This window comes from Geotrypetes seraphini, chromosome 5 (assembly GCF_902459505.1).
Source record: "Geotrypetes seraphini chromosome 5, aGeoSer1.1, whole genome shotgun sequence".
Lineage (NCBI taxonomy): Eukaryota > Metazoa > Chordata > Amphibia > Gymnophiona > Dermophiidae > Geotrypetes > Geotrypetes seraphini.
Window position 1 is genome coordinate 72129580 of NC_047088.1, and position 17178 is coordinate 72146757.

At 42.8% G+C, this 17178-nt stretch overlaps 1 protein-coding gene across 4 annotated transcripts in view; it reads left to right on the top strand.

The window, feature by feature from the left end:
• PCDH19 (protocadherin 19) overlaps window positions 1-17178 on the top strand; it is a 262819-nt gene that overhangs the window by 158376 nt on the left and 87265 nt on the right. For 3 of the 4 annotated variants that reach the window (XR_004539645.1, XM_033946690.1, XM_033946693.1), the window contains one exon: window positions 1143-1315. Coding sequence is in view for 3 of the 4 variants with exons in the window: in XM_033946690.1 (XP_033802581.1) it covers window positions 1143-1315 (173 nt within the window). In the remaining variant the exon portion in view is untranslated. The remainder of the gene's footprint in view (window positions 1-1142; window positions 1316-17178) is intronic. The other variant, XM_033946692.1, reaches the window with a different exon arrangement.

Genomic DNA, 17178 nt, shown 5'->3' on the forward strand with positions numbered 1-17178 from the left:
TCTGCATTATGCTCTACCCTGTTATGCTTTATTATGTATGTAAACTTGTAACCCGTTCTGAGCTCTTCTGGGAGGATGGGATATAAAACCAAATAAATAAATAACTGGGATCTCCATCCATACTCCTCCCATGTGTAACCCCTCACACATTTACATATATAAGCTAGATCAGGGGTGTCCAACCTTTTGGCTTCGCTGGGCCGCATTGGCCGAAAAAAATGTTTCAGGGGCCGCACAAACACGCAAACGCTGCAGCAAGACAGAGGAAGGAGCCGGCAAGATGGTAAACACCCGGGGGGCAGCAGAGGAAAACACTGCATTGCCCTCGACCGGGGCTGCACAAAATACTTCACTGGGCCGCATGCGGCCCTTGGGCCGCAGGATGGACACCCCTCAGCTAGATGCTTCAGTAGAGAACAGTAGTGGTAAGACAGCCTGCTGGCACTTGTGCACATAAATGTAGGTGCCCTTTAAATGCACATTAAAACACACAGAATAAAATGAAACAAACAAATGACAATACACCCATAGTAGTTAGGCCCCCTTTTATGAAGCTGCATTAAGCTTTTTTATCGCCTGCCGCAGCAGTATTAGCTCTGATGCTCATAGATATGCGTCGGAGCTAATACAGTCACGGCTTGTGATTTTTAAAAAAAGCCTAAAGCGGCTTTGTAAAAGAGGGGGGAGGGAGTTACCAATTTTTTGTTTGGGTTTCTCTTTGGACATTTTAGGGTTGCGAGATTATTTCATACAAAAGCAGACCTTATTGAATGAGAATTAACCTGACAGTAACTCATCCTTTTTCCCATTTGTAAAGGTATTCCACCCAAATTGTTTTCCCTTGCACCCCAATCTCTGACTAGATACTTCCTTTTGATTCAAACCATCTTGGTTCTCTTCCATTTGCAATTTGTATCCCAGAAGTACTTTTTCTGTTCCCCTTACATCTCATACACTCATTGTATGTATCTTGTTGTAAACATCTCTTACTTCTTGTTGTAAACATCTATTTTTTGTTGTAAACATCTCTTACTCTCATTGTATGTAACTTGTTGTAAACCGCTTTTAACTTATGGTATAGCGGTATATAAGAAATAAAATTATTATTATTATTATTAAATCAATCTTTCTCCTTAACCCAGCAGTTCGACATTCAAAGACTTGGAGGGCAATAGTCTCAAGGACAGTGGACACGAGGAAAGTGACCAGACAGATAGCGAGCATGATGTCCAGCGAGGCCTGTACTGTGACACTGCCGTCAATGATGTGCTGAACACCAGTGTGACTTCCATGGGATCGCAGGTCCCTGAACAAGGTAGGTTGCTCAGCACAAATCAGATAAAGGAACGCTGCAAGAAAAAAACCTTTTACTTGAAAATCATAGACAAAGTCTAACATGACTTTTTTGTACATATGAAAGACTGTGGATTATGACTAGGCATACGTTCACTGAGTTCTGAAGGTTAAACACACATTTCGGAATGAAGGTCAAGATGATATGATTTGAGTATATGTCCACAGGCTATTCATCTTCGTCTTTTCTCTGGATGCCTGCAGGGACAAGGCTGGAAGAGGTTGCTGCTGACATGTGGGAGAAGTTCAGATTTTAAGACTCTCTCTTTAGTGTGTCAGGTTTTCCGCTTGGGGCATGATTTTGTACAAATTTCTCCCATTCCCTATAGCTCGAGTTGTGAATATCAGTCTCGGTGTCAGCTCATATTCGTGACAGATATTCACCTTCTTCGAAACTGGAGAATAAAGGAAGGAAATTGGATTATTCAAATGAGTTAGACCATTGATCAGGGTAATAGAAGCAGAGCAACCATTGAGAGGAGATTGTTCACTGCAGTCAGATCAATTAGGACTCAGATCACTCCAGGAGGATCATAGTTTATTTGATGAATTAATCAAACAAGGTTAAATATCTGAATAGAACATTTGATAAAAGTACACCTCTATGTCCATTAATGTCTACCTTGTGGCTTGCTCCCTGGTTGTGCATCGTTATCCTTCCATATATCTTGTTAGCATAAGAACATAAGAATTGCCATCTCTGAATCAGATCCTGGGTCCATCAAGTCCGGTGATCTGCACACACGGAGGCCCCGCCAGGTGTACCCTGGCATAGTTTTAGTCCCCATATCACTGTATGCTTTTCAAGGGAGATGTGCATCTAATTTACCCTTACCCGTATCACTCTATGCCATTCTTAAGGAGATGCTACTTTGTTTCTATCGTGCCAGGGAAAATATTCGATACCAGTAGCGCATTTCAAGGTTGGTTCACTCTCTGGGCCTTTATCTAACACAGTCAGATTTCTCCCTACAACTCTTAAGGAGATGTGCATCTAGTTTACCCTTAAATCCTAGAACGGTGGATTCTGCAATTACTTCCTCTGGGAGAGCATTCCAGGTGTCCACCACTCGCTGCGTCAAATAGAACTTCCTGATAATCGTCCTGGACCTGTCCCCCCTCCTTCCATATCTCTTTGGAATTTATAAACAAACTTCTGCTTTTACATCTGAGTTTGCCCAGATAGATGCCAGATCAGACACAGACAATCTGAACAGAACCCCTTCTGGTTCATTTAAGTGCAAGCTCTTATTTTTGTCTGGGCATAGATTGGTTTTTAAGGCTTTACTGATGCAAACATTCTATGCAAATATCGTATCTTTTTCAATTAAGAAGCTTGAATTCAGCTTGATGCTTAGGCTTAGTGATGCCTCGGGGTGCTTGGATCTGTCTTGAGATAAGCTGTAGCTGAGGCTCAGCTGGAAGCCCCTCTGCTGGAAGACTTCACAACGTGAAAACCAAACTCAAGTGATATGTGCATGGTTCTTTAGCTGTTAAATTCGATTTACAGTAAACAAACATCATTAAAAGTCTTTGTTGTGATTTCATAAATGAGTCAGATAGAAAAACTGGTTTCACAGTGCACATCTCTCAATATCGAATGCATTATGCATTTTAAATATCGTCATCCGGAAAATGTTGCTCCTGAATTTGGTTACCTTGGAACTTGTTAAATGGGTATTTTTAATTCCTTAAAAATCTGGACGCGTGAGGCAGCCATTTATTAGCACTGCAGTGCTGCTAATGCTAGTTGACGAGTGGTGATATGTAATGACAATGTCAGATTACCTCATTATGACTGAAGATGCAAACGTTAAATTTTAATGCATCCAAGCAGTGACAGATTGGCTGTCTGGGGGTCTCACAACATGTCACAGAATTCAGAGTGATACTCTGCACGGTAATGCAATGCAATGGATTAATTTATCACAAAACACGCACTTTCTCTTTGATTTTGAAGGATCTGTTTAATAAAATTCTCACTGAAATAAGAGATGATGCCTGGCAAAGATAATTCTAATCTACTGCCATTTTTCTACTTGTTATGTATTTCGTTGTTTTGACCTGTAATTCTCTCCTGCTACTGGCTCTTGCAGCTCACTCAAAACTAGGGTGAAAACTGCTGCCACTAAGCTTCATTCATGCTACTTGGTGATTTTCCACCCTTCCCCCTTCTTTCTTATATTTCTGTCCTCTGTTACACACACTTTTTAAAAATTGTTTGAATATCTTTATTGACAGATTAAAATGAACAATAACATGAAGTGAATCTATACACATTGAAGAAGTGAAATGGCTGGGCTGGAGGATATATATAGTTTGTAGAGCTGTACTAAATAGCATGTTTTATTATTTGGTCAAATATGAATAATGAAAAATATTATTCAGCCAAATACAAATAATGGGTATTTATCTTTAACATAACAAATAATAAAAGAAGCAATGTAGTAAGATTTAACACAGTAGAGCCCCAGATTATTTGTATTCGAATTTAAATTGATATTAGGTCGAATACAAATAGTGTGTTCAGGGCACTATTCGGGGCTAAATTGAATATAAATACTTGGTACAGCCATAGATGTTTGACTTTCCTTTTAACCTACTGACCAAGAGCCCCAATGTTGACTCTAGGCATTACTCTATGCAGTGGCTGGAAGTCCCCCTCCCCTTCCTGGGGTTGTGGATGTTGCCTTTGCAGCAGCTCTAGCCTTGGCTTATCTATGGAGTAGAATTCTTGAAGCAGGAATTAAACTGGAACCTTCTACCTCACAGCACATGCAATATGAGCCACAGGGCCAGCCCTACCACTCCTGTTACTGCTGTTAACTACTTCTGCTTTTGTTTTCACTGCTTTGTGTAATGGACAAACCTAAACAGGGGAAGCTCTACTGAGTAGGGACTGCCTCATGAATGTTTAATGTAGAGCACTGCATACATCTAGCAGTGCTATAGAAATGATAAGCAGTAATAATAGTAGGGAAGCCAAGTAAATTCTGGGATAGATTTTCTCAGATTATTATTATTATTATTATTTTATTTTTTAATATCTTCCACTTTGTTAGATGATAACTAGTTGCATGCCGTTCTTTGGAGGAAACAGCAAACGTATTTATCTTTATATATAATGGAGCACTGCAGTTTCATTTATAGAAGCTGAATTTGATGACAGATAAGGTCTGTGGCCCATCTAATCTCCCTGCTTTCATCACCATAGACACTATTTTGCTTGTTTTTATGATAACCCCTTCTAATCAAATATTTATTGTGAATAATGAAACTGTTTTTGATTAGAGTAGAATGGAGATCAAAGAGCGAAATTATAATCTGTTGCTCCATTAACAATGCACACCTAGATTATTAAATTGTTTTCCTAAATTGAAATGGTATATTTCTGCAACAATTGAGCCTCGGTTTGTTAACCTTGGACATAAGCATTACCGTATAAACTCAAATATAAGCTGAGATTTTTGGTCCAAAAGAATAGCCCAAAAATGGGGGTCTCGGCTTATATTTAGGTCAGCGCCCACCTACCCCCCTCCCAGACCTGTTGCAGGCTTCCGCCCTGTTTGCTGTAAGACCTGGTGCGCCGGGACAGGAGGGATCCCTCCTGCCTCCCCCGCATAATTTTAAAATCCATGGTGGGCTGGGACAGGAGGGATCCCAATTCCCACCTCTTATCCCGACCGACTGTGCCTTCCTTTACTTCCTCCCACCTCCTCCGCGTACCTTTTATAATCCCCGGTGGTCTAGTAGTGAACTGGAGCAGAAGCTCCTGCGCCATGGAGAGCCACTAGTGATTGGCTGCCTTGAGTTCTCATGAGGCCTGCGAGAACTCACAGCAGCAAATCACTAGTGGCTCTCCATGGGGCAGGAGCGCGGGTCAAGTAGGTTTTAGGGGCGTTTTGGAGGGCTTATCATATATTTGAAGCAGGTTATGTTGAGATGTATTTCTGGTACCCTTTATGTGAAATTCACAGCAATGCCCTCTAAGATGCCCTACTGTTCTATTAGTATGTCTGTGTGGCCAATCCATTACAATGCTGGCCCCTCACACAACCAAATGGTCTGTATTTGGACATTTTCAAATTGGACATTTTTGTGGTTGAAAATGGCAAAGTTAGGCAACTTAAGGCTGGACATCCTAATGGCCAAGACATCCAAATAGACTATTTTTGAAAAATAAATTTAGATATACAGCGGTTTTGAAAATGGCCGCTTCTCCACCTCCGATTTTGGACGTCTTGTGGAAAAGTCAAACTTGGATGCTCCATCGAAATGGCCCTCAATGGATTTTGGACTAAATTCAGTAAATGGTGCCCAAATTTGGGCACCAAAACAAATCAGTTCAGAGCACTGATCTATAACACACCATATATAGACTAGTGCTTAGAGCCAATTTCAACGCCAAACTTTGGGGACACAAGGATTTACACTATCTGAAACCTGGTGTAAATGCTAGCATGGTAGTTAGGCACAGTTTCTACTATTCTGTAATACTGTACGCATCATTAGTGAGTGCCCATTACCCACTTATGTCCCTCTCATGGCCATGCCCCCTTTGGAGTTGCATGCTAAAAAATTTGCATGTAGATCTTTGTAGAATGGAGCCTAGCATTATGTGTCAATTAGTACTAATACTTGGTTGATAGTACTCAATTAGAAACATAGAAAATGACGGCAGAAAAGGGCTACGGCCCATCAAGTCTGCCCACTCTAATGACCCACCCCCCTAACTTCTTCCCCTAAGAGATCCCACATGCCTATCCCATTTTTTCTTAAAATCTGGCACGCTGTTGGCCTCAATTACCTGCAGTGGAAGTTCATTCCAATGATCAACCACCCTTTCGGTGAAGAAATACTTCCTGGTGTCGCCATGAAATTTCCCGCCCCTGATTTTCAGCGGATGCCCTCTTGTGGCCATGGGTCCTTTAAGAAAAAAGATATCATCTTCCACCTCGATACGGCCCGTGATATATTTGAACGTCTCAATCATGTCTCCCCTCTCTCTACGTTCCTCGAGTGAGTATAGCTGCAATTTACTCAGCCTTTCCTCATATGGGAGATCCTTGAGTCCTGAGACCATCCTGGTGGCCATTCACTGAACCGATTCAGCTCTCAGCACATCATTTTGGTAATGTGGCCTCCAGAATTGTACACAATATTCCAGATGAGGTCTCACCATGGATCTGTACAACGGCATTATGACTTCGGGCTTCCGGCTGATGAAACTTCTACGGATACAACCCATCATTTGTCTAGCCTTGGATGAAGCTTTCTCCATTTGATTGGCGGTTTTCATGTCTTCACTAATGATCACTCCTAGGTCACGTTCTGCTGCAGTCCTAGCTAAGGTCTCACTATTTAGGGTGTAAGTTCTTCACAGATTTCTGCTGCCAAGGTGCATGACCTTACACTTTTTGGCATTGAAGCTTAGTTGCCAAGTCGAGGACCAATGTTCCAGTAAGAGTAGGTCCCGAGTCATACTGTCGGGTAATGTGTTTTTGCCTACTATGTTGCATAGTTTGACTTCTTAACCAATTTAGTTGTATTTGCATCTCAGTAGAGTATGCAAATTTGGGCACCATTCATAGAATCTGGGGAAATGTGTTCATCTGGTAAGTCTCTCTCATCTGTACTCTTCTCCTCCACTGCCAACTCCAGACTCCATCCCTTCTTTCTTGCCTCGCCATATGCCTGGAACAAGCTTGTCATTTTGTCATGCTCCATCTCTAGCAGGATTCAAAGCCAAGCTAATAGACCACTTTTTTGAAGCTGCTTTCAACTCCTAACTCCCACTCACCATAAGATATCTATGTCCATCCTATCATTCTCTCTGCAAGGAACTCCCCAACCCCTATATGTCCTGTCTGTCCAAATTAGATTGTCGGCTCTTCTGAGCATGGACCATCTATTGAATGTTAAATGTACAGCGCTGCTTATGCCTTTTAGTGCTATAGAAATGATAACTAGTAGTAATAAATTGTGCATGCAAGTTTATAAAAGATAGTGCTACTGATAGTGATCATAGATTACCCTGACAGCAGTAGCATAGTAAAGTGGGGGGAGGGGGGGTAAGGGCAATGGTCTGCCCTGGGTGCCGTTTTGGTGAGGGCGCTTGCACCCATCCTCCTTTATGCTTTCCTGCTCCTTTCCCGTCCCCGCTCGTGCATGCTGCTTCCCTTTCCCCATACCTCTGTAATGTTCCTGGCGTGAGCAGCAACCCTTCAACCTGCTTTTGTGCCAGTGTCAACTCTTCTCCTGATGTCACTTCCTGGACCCATGCCTAGGAAGTGATGTCAGAGGAAGAGCTGCAGCGAATGCAGCGAAGTTACATCATGAGCATGAAATAGGAGGAAACAAACAGGCGTGTAACGTAGTTATATATAACAGCAGATAGGAGCATGTCGGAAGATGTAGAGGAAATCGTTTAAGGAAGTTAAACAAATTTGTCAAATAAATGGGTTTTCATTGATCTTCTTTATGATTGGTATGAAAATGAATTAAGGAGCAAGTCACTTAGAGTATTGTTCCAGATTCCTGCTTGGAAGGAAAGTGTCTTGTCAAGGAAAGAAGGCGCTTAAGTGTGGACATGGACAGAAGATGCAAACAATTTAGAGAAGCCACTGGCGTAGCAAGGGTGGAAGGCACCCGGACAAAGCTTAAAATCTGATGAAGGAAACAGCAATAACTTTCACTGAGGTACAGGAGGTGGAAAAATTCTTAACACTCACTTTCCAGTGCTATATAAATGAGGAGAAGATGGAAAAGCATGAATTCTGTAATACTATATACATCTTTAGTGAATGCCCATACACCACTCATGCCACTCTCATGGCCATGATCCAGGGAAAGTTGATATAGAAATGGATTAAGAGGCTATGAAAGTTCTAGTGAGGGGAAAGTACAGAGAATTGGAATTAAAGATTTTAAAAAAATGAAAAAAGAGAGAAGAGATGTTCTAAAGGAACTGGAGCAAAGAAGGAATGCGTAAGATGGACCAACCAAATGAATTAACAGGACAAATTTAAACTGTTAAATTAGAGATTAATTGAAATTCTTGAAGGTCTGGTGGGATAAAGAAGGGTGTGGGGCTTATGGTTAACTTACTTTAAGTGTTGCTACTAGTCTACCCAGTTGCAGATTTTGGTTTAATGGACATTGAAGAACCAAGTCTAGCACTTGCTTCAGTCTCAGAGCTGAGCAATATTGGTATTTGGCAGCAGAAACCTTTACTTTGTAAGGGAATAGAGAAACCGTTTGGGAAATGGAAAAAGTACCTCTTAACTGGAGCACTGTTAAAGACTTGACAAGACTCAGGCTTTGATCCGTCCTTTTTATCCTCTTAAGCAAATTCTGTCAGATGAGGACTCTGGTCCTGGAGGTGGGATCCTAGTAGACTAGTCATTTAAGATTGGGGGGGGGGGGGAGTGGTGTTATTAAAGATTAAGGATTTTGTAGACAACGGGGCATTTCTTACCAGGGAAGAGGTAAGGGATAAAGGAGTAGGTACCCTACTACTCTTTGGGAGTTGTCACTGCAGGTACAGCAGTATCTTTAAAGCAAGAAAGGTTGAGCTCTATGGGATATAAATTCGATAGAAGAAATCTTTACAACTAGAAAGGTGGTAGAGCTGTTGGCTAGCTTGTGTGAAATACCTATAGTAGGTTGTAAAAGGGAAGAGGACACATACACATATCATGCACAATAAGGAAAAGATTTAGGGGTGGAGGAGGAGGGGAGGTGTTTCTGGTAAAATACTTCAAGAGTGTCAATTTGTATGAGCCATATGGACACCCAGTAATTGGTTGTATGTAACCCCAGTAAAATTGCATAAATGCACTATGAGAATTCCTGATAACTTCTGAGTTGAACCATTAGAAATAAAGATTCAGCACAATCAGAAGCTGACCTTGTTGAGTGATTCAATTTTCAGTTGTTGGTTTTGTAATATTGGGTGAATTAGAATGTCAAAAATAAAAAGGGTGTCATCTGACAGCGTCAGAGTGGATTTGATGGGAAGAGAAGATGAAAGCGTCAGAGTGGGCAGGTAGGGAAAATATGCGAGGACATGTTCGCAGTTGGTATGTAGAGCTGATGGAACATTTATTATTAGTTTATTCTATATCGATTGATATAAGCAAGCTACATTTGCAATAAAAAGAAAACTAAGAAAAGAAAGGGTTGTTAAATCTGGCTCAGTTTTCACACTGCAGCAAATCTCTTGCAAGATGTTAATAAATGAGCTCCCACATTCATTGACATGAAAGCAGTTTGCCGTTGTCTGGGAAGAAGCTGACTCACCAGTGTAATAAGAGACTTCTTTTTATTGCGTCTGATGCTTTTAGTGATGTTAATCTTCAAGCTGGTAAATAGCATAATTTTCTTATGGAATGATTCCCTGTGCTAAAACAAGAGGCAAGCTCCATAGCTACACACATTAAAAAAAAAACAAAAAAACAGGAAACCAATTTCAGTTCTCAGGAGATGACCTGGTCGACTTAGACTCTCTCTCCAGCATGTTTGGATATTCAGGACTTGAAGGGGAGTGTTAGTTAACAACAATAAGCCCTTGGATGGGCAAAGAAATGGCCCTTACAAGAGAAGGCATTTTTTCTCATTACTCTCTGGATGGTTATCTGGTAACAACAGGGAGAACAGCGATGGCAGAAATCCAGTGGTAAGATGAAGGCGTTCCTCGGTAGGTGGCCTTGTGTTTATGAGATCTGAGAGTTTTTTTCCTGGCCTCAACAAGGCACTGGGAGAATTTTTTGCTTGGAAAGGCAGGTGGTGAAAGGAGAGAAAAATGTGTTCACTTGGAAGAATTTATTGGACCTTGTAATTATATTTGGCACACTGCTATAGCCTTGAAGGATAAGACGAGGCACATGGTGAAATGTTGTTCATTTCCAGAGTGAACACAGTGAGATTTCAGCACTATATGAAGTTGCTGAAATGGGGGTGGAAGTTACATGTACAGTACATGGAAATTTTGCTTCAAAGAAAGAAATATCAAGGTCTACAGTGAAGAGCTCTTAAATTTACTACTTAGAAGCCTCATTTAGGATTTTAGACATGTGTAAACTGGCATTTGTTCTGCTCTCCTATACTCTTCTCTCTTTTCTGTCTAATATTACAGTTCTTTTCCTTTCCTTGTTATATATATTTTAATTATTTCACACTGCTTTGCATCACCTACTAAAGGCATTATATTAAAACAAACCAACTTATAAACATCTAAATTTCTTTTATTTATTTATTTATTTGGATTTATATCCCTTCCTCCCAGAAGAGCTCAGAACGGGTTACAAGTTTACATACATAATAAGGCAGAACAGGGTTTATATAATAATGTAGTACAGGTTAGAGTAATATAGAACATGACAGTAGATTTTAGGTCATGACATGATAGGACAATGCATAGAGGAGCATGATAGTAGTTAAAAAGCATGGCAATACTTAATAGGATATGACAGGACAAGACCTCATACAGCTTGGGGTGGTGATGTTTTCAGTTTGGTATGACATTGCAGTAACTAATAGAGCTTGATAGTACTTTTCGTATAATGTCTGACAGTACGAAGTGTGGTAAGGCAGTACATAACAGAGCATGGCAGTGCATTACGATGCATGACAGTACAATCTTACAAATAGTGAATGACACGGTAGCCATGGATAACCCACCAAAATGGGGGGAATGCTCACTGTGGGGACGGGGACAAGGCCATCCACCGCCCCACAATTAAGGTAGGGAACGTGTGGGCCCCTCCCTCCTTCCTATCTACCGGCCGCATCTATCTATCTCCCTCCCTCCCCCTTACCTTCAGGCGTGTTTTAACTTTACAGACTAACTTGTTCAAGCCGCCGGAGCCTGCCTGAAGTCTCGTGCATCTGTGGGCGGAAGCTTCTCCTCTTGATGCAACCGGAAGTTGTGTCAGAGGAGCAAGCTGAAGGGGGGTGGAAAGGAACAGAAGCTGAAAGGAAATGGGGAAGAGAGAGTAGGGAGAAGACGGTGAAGGGAAATGGGGAACAGAGTGGGGAGATGATGCTGAAGGGAAATGGTAATAGAGAGTAGGGAGAAGACGTTGGAAGGGAAGAAGACAGAGATGCCAAACTATGGGGAGAGTGGAGGGAAGAAGATGGGTGCCAGGCAATTGGGGATGGGGGGAGGTGTAGGGAGAGATGGAAGGGAGAGGCAAGGTAACAGAGCAAATGGAAGATGCAGAGAGAAGGCAGACAGTGGATGGAAGGAATTGAATGAGGAGTAGATGAGGAAAGCAGAAACCAGACAACAAAGGTAGAATAAAAAAAATTATATTTATTTATTTATTTTGTTGCTTTAGGATAAAGCAGTATATTAGTTGTGTTGATAAAAATTTATAAACAAAGCCCTGCCAGCTGAACATCTCTTTCTCTAGTTCAGCAGCCAGAACTTTGATTTATAAGGAAGGCATAAGCTAAATATTGCAGTACTGAGGCTTGTATGGATGCTGCAGTTGCAGGGACAGTGGTTGCAGGGATGAGGCGGTGACAGGGACGGTGGTCGCAGGGACAGGGTGGTGACAGGGACAAATTTTTTCTCCGTGTCATTCTCTACTTACAAAGCAAGGATGTTCACCTCTAAAACTATCAACATGCATAAGGCAGAGGGGGTGGGGGTGGGGGGGCATACTTTGAGTAGGATTCTGGCAGGCCTGCAAAAATAAATGTGTACTTAGGAGCCAGCTCTTTGAATGCCAGTGAGGGCTGTGTACCTCTGATACTGACCATCCTTCTTCATTATGTACAGGGAAGGGTAATTTCTATAGTGTTTGGCACTCCTAGTCTTTTTTAATGTTGGCCCCTATGGACACGTATGCTCTATTTCAAAAGGGAAATGCATGCCTATTTCTAAAAAAAAAAAAAATCAATGTTGAAATTTACACCTGCTATCTGGGATGTCAAGGTTTCAGAAAAGAGCGGTCAACCTCTTAATCTTCCAGTGGTTGATGTCCCCATCACCACCACAAAAGCAAAATTGCCAAGGAATGTGTGACAACTTTAGGAAAAATAAACATTTATGTGCCATTGTTACCCTGTTAACATTTTAGATGTTTATGATTTTAAAATGGATGTGTCTGCCTCGTATAACTGGCACATAAGCATCTATTTCACCATGTTTTTTTTAGAACAAACATGTTCTAAAATACTAGAGGAACTTGAGATGCCCTGACACCTCAATGCTGATGACTCACAGATTTATACCTCTACACCTGACATTTCCATTGCAATCCAGGCTAGAGTCTTAGCCTGCCTGTCCGACATCGCTGCCTAGATGTCTCGCTGCCATTTAAAACTAAACATGGCCAAGATTGAGCTTCTTATCTGTCTTCTTAAACCCATTTCTCCTCTTCCCCCGTTCTCTATTCCTGTGGATAACACTCTTATCCTCCCTGTCTAGTCAGCTCGCAACCTTGCGGTCATCTTTCCCTCATCTCTCTTCTTCTCTGGACAAATCCAACAGACCGCTAAAGCCTATCATTTCTTTCTGTATAATATCGCCAAAATCTGACTTTTCCTGTCTGATCGCACTACCAAAGCCATTGTCCACACTCTCATCAACTCAACAAGATTACTGCATCCTGCTTCTCATAGGTCTTCCCCTGAGCCATCTCTCTCCCCTTCAGAATTCTGCTGCATGACTTATATTCCACCACTGATACTATGATCACATTACCCTTCACCTCAAGTCACTCCATTCACTTCCTATCTACTTCCACAAACAGTTCAAACTCCTCTTGTTGACTTACAAGTGCATTTACTCTGCAGCTCCTCAGTGTTCTCTGCTCTCATCTCCTCTTATACTCTCCCCCCCAGGAATTCCACTCATATAACGCGCGCGTTATACATGATTTTACAAACCGTACATAACCGTGCGCGTTATACATGTGAGCGCGTTTTACAACTTTTTTTTTTCAATCCGATCGCCATCCCCCTGCGAACCGGCATCCTCCCCCCCGCTCGCGTCACCTCCCCCTCTGCGATCCTACATCCCCCCCAGCACCGCAAAACATCTCTTACCCGATTGGGCACCGGCACCAGCACCAATGCACAGGACGTGCCAGTGCCCGAAGATATTCCCTCGTTGGTTTGGGCTGGGCTGGGCTGGGCTGGGCGGTGCGGTACGGGAGAGATCCTCCTTCTTCCTGGGCTGGGCTGGGCGGTGCGGTACGGGAGAGATCCTCGCTCTCTCCGAGATTATCTCGGAGAGAGCGAGACCACAAGGCTTTGAGCATGCGCAAATGCTCAAAGCCTAGTCCAGCCCGGCGCAGGAAGAAGGAGGATCTCTCCCGCACCGAACCGCCCAGCCCAGCCCAAACCAACGAGGGAGGATCTTCGGGCACTGGCTCTGGCACATCCTGTGCATTGGTGCTGGTGCCGGTGCCGGTGCCCAATCGGGTAAGAGATATTTTGCGGTGCTGGGGGGGATGTAGGATCGTGGGGGAGGATGCCAGTTCGTAGGGGGGATGCCGGATCAGATTGAAAAAAAAAAAGTTGTAAAACGCGGGTAAGCGAGCGGGGGGGAGGATGCCGGTTCGGAGTAGGCGGGAGGAGGTTTTAGCTTGCGCGGTATACGCATGTGCGCGCTATATTAAATTTTTTTTTACATAAATTTATGTTCCCCGTGTGCTATACCCGTGTGTGCGGTATATGGGTGATAATACGGTAACTCCTCTACTGCCAATTCCAAACTCTGCTCCTTCTAGCTTGCTGCACCGTATGTCTGGAACAGACTGCCTGAGTTGGTACATCAAGCTCCATCTCTGGCAGTGTTCATAGTTTCAAGTTTGGTTTACACGCAATATCAAATACTTTAATGCGTATGACAATTTAAAATTAGGAGACAAAAATAAAACTATTTGCACATACACTTCCCCCTCCCCATTTGTGGTTTCTGCACTCGCGATTTCAAATAATCGCGATTTTTTTCTGGGGAGGGGGAAAGTTAAAAAAAACATATTTTTTACCTCCCTGCCGCCTTCTCGGCCTTATTTGGTGGTCTAGCGGGCTTTCGGGGCAGGAGCTATCTTCCGACGCTCCTGCCCCGTGCAGATCGCCATGAGGAAATGGCTGTAGGGAGTTCCCGTCGTAATCTCGAGAGACTACGGAACTCACAGCAGCCATTTCCTCATGGCGATCTGCACGGGGCAGGAGCGTAGGAAGATCGCTCCTGCCCCAAAAGCCCGCTAGACCACCAGGTAAGGCCGGGAAGGCGGCAGGGTGGGGGGTGGGTCATAGCCGGATAATCGCGGTTTTTCGCCATTCGCGGTCCGGCTCTGCCTGTATCCCCCGCGAATAACGAGGGAGAAGTGTAGTTCGTATCCAAGCTGTTTTAATTCCTATCTCCAACCCACTTGTAAAGTACCCATGTCTGTTTTGTCTCTCTCTCTGTAGTTCCCTACCCCAGCTGTCCTGTCTTGTCTAATAAGATTATAATCTGTCGAGCAGGGATTGTCTCTTCATGGTTAATGTAATGTTCAGCACTGCATGCATCTGGCAACATTATAGAAATGAGTAGTAGTAATAGTAGATCTGAGAGTCTCAATTCTAATGTGTATGGCCTTTCTAAAATACCACTTAGTTTGTAAAGGGGGGATTGAGTGGCCCTTTAAGCTGCATAAAAGAAAATTTTGGCATTTGTTCAGGAGTTTATGTATGTAAAAGCTTCTCTTTTTTTTGCAGAGTGAGAGTAGCAAAAAAAAGTAGTTTGTTCTGTTGAGATGCTGTGAAAGCATGGATTGTTTGTACATATCTCCCTGAGGAATTAAAGACAGCTATTATTACAGCTGACATGATTTCAAAAGTAGCACAGAAAACAAATGATGGTAGAAAATCATTTAGCAGTCTCTACAGCATAGTTTTTACCTCATTTCAACTTATTTTATCTTTTAGTTAGTATATCATTTCAGAGATGGAGACAAGAGACATTTCAGAGATGGAGATGGGGATCTGTGAAGGGCAGCTGTAACAGTATAGGGTTCTTTTACTAAGCTGTGGTACGCACTATGAGAGGGAGGCGGGACTACGGTAGTAGCTTAGACACCAACCTTCGTCCTGCTTTTCCCTGCGACCTATTGGCTGCCTAAGTAATGTCTGATCAATGATGTATTCTAAGCAACTGGTCCTGCCTATGGGCATAGCCAGAAGGGAGCAAAGGGGTGCATTTGCACCCCTGCCCCTAATTGACCCAAAATGAATGCAATGGTAAATGCTTGTGTCCAGTCATGCCAGAACCTTTTCTATGCTGCGTCACTTCTGATGCGGCAGAGGAAAGGCCCTGTTGGGGCTGGCAGCATGTACTCTACTGGTTGGCCACTGCTGCTGCTTTAGGAGGACCTGCATGTAAAAAATACCAGCTCCACATGGGGAGGGGGAGGGAGGGTTATTGGAGGACAGATCTACAAAGAACATAAGAGCATAAGAATAGCCTTACTGGATCAGACCAATGGTCCCTCAAGCCCAGTAGCCCGTTCTCACGGTGGCCAATCCAGGTCACTAGTACCTGGCCAAAACCCAAGGAGTTGCAATATTCCATACTACCCATACAGGACAAATAGTGGCTTCTCCCCTGTCTTTGTCAATAACAGACTATGGACTTTTCCTCCAGGGAGGGGTTGTCTCAGGTCAGGAACAGGAGGGCAGGTGGGTGGCTGGAAAATGAGAGAGGGCAGACCCACAGAAGGAGGGAAAAGGGGATGGTGAACCACAATTGGAGGGGGAGAGGAGGGAACATGGATGTGGACGCACAGGATGAAGGGGCTGTGTATGTTAAATGTACATCAAAAGCTGGTTCAGGAAAGAAGGATAGAAATAGAAAAGGAAGTTCTGGAAAGGTTTAGCGCAGATAGAAGAAACATTGTTTTAGTATAAGTTGATCACTAACCCCCCTCTTCTATTAAACTGCGCTAGCAGTTTTCTAGCGTGGGGAGCCGCGCTGAATGGCCCCCGCTGCTCCCAACGCTCATAGGAACTCTATGAGCATCGGGAGCAGCGCGGGCCATTCAGCGCGGCACCCCACGCTAGAAAACTGCTAGCGCTGTTTAATAGAAGAGGACCTAAGTTTAAAATAAAACCATTTTTTCAATAGCCTATTTTGTCATGTCCGCCAGCCTCCAACCTTGAGAAAAAGTATGCTTACTTAGCTTACAACCATGCTTAATTACATAAGTGCAGAGTCCATCCCAGACCACCCACAAAATAGCTGTCTTTGAGTTCAATGGTCTATGATGATATTCGGCAGCATTTACCTGTTATATGCCATTGAATATCAATGGATAGTCTCGAACAAGCGATCTAACCAGTCAGGAGCCGTTTCTGGCTGGTTAAATTGCTTTGAATATCGACCCACTTGTAAATAATAGGTAAATAAATAATAGGTATTTATTTTCTAGTTAATTAGGGATTCTTTGAGGGTGCAGAAAATTGATGTCTGTTGGCGATTTCATGCCTTAGATAGTATTGCTGGGTACTTTGGTGGAATTAAATATGTGTATTTGTGTCACTTAAGAATCATTAGCACAGGAAAAGCATAAAAACCAAATAGAGGCTTGAGAACAAGCCAGGGATAGGGTGACAGAGTACTAGGGGAAGATGTGTTTTTCCAGTGTTTATCCAATAAACATCTTATTTGATTTTTACATTTAGGGTGTTTTGTCAGTGTATATCAATTAGCATTTATAATCGGAAGCTCTATATATATCGTCCCAGATTTTATAAATGATGCCTGATGTTAGGCGCTTAGATCAGTGCACCTAGCTCATCTAGGTTCCTAACTTAACTTTCATAATT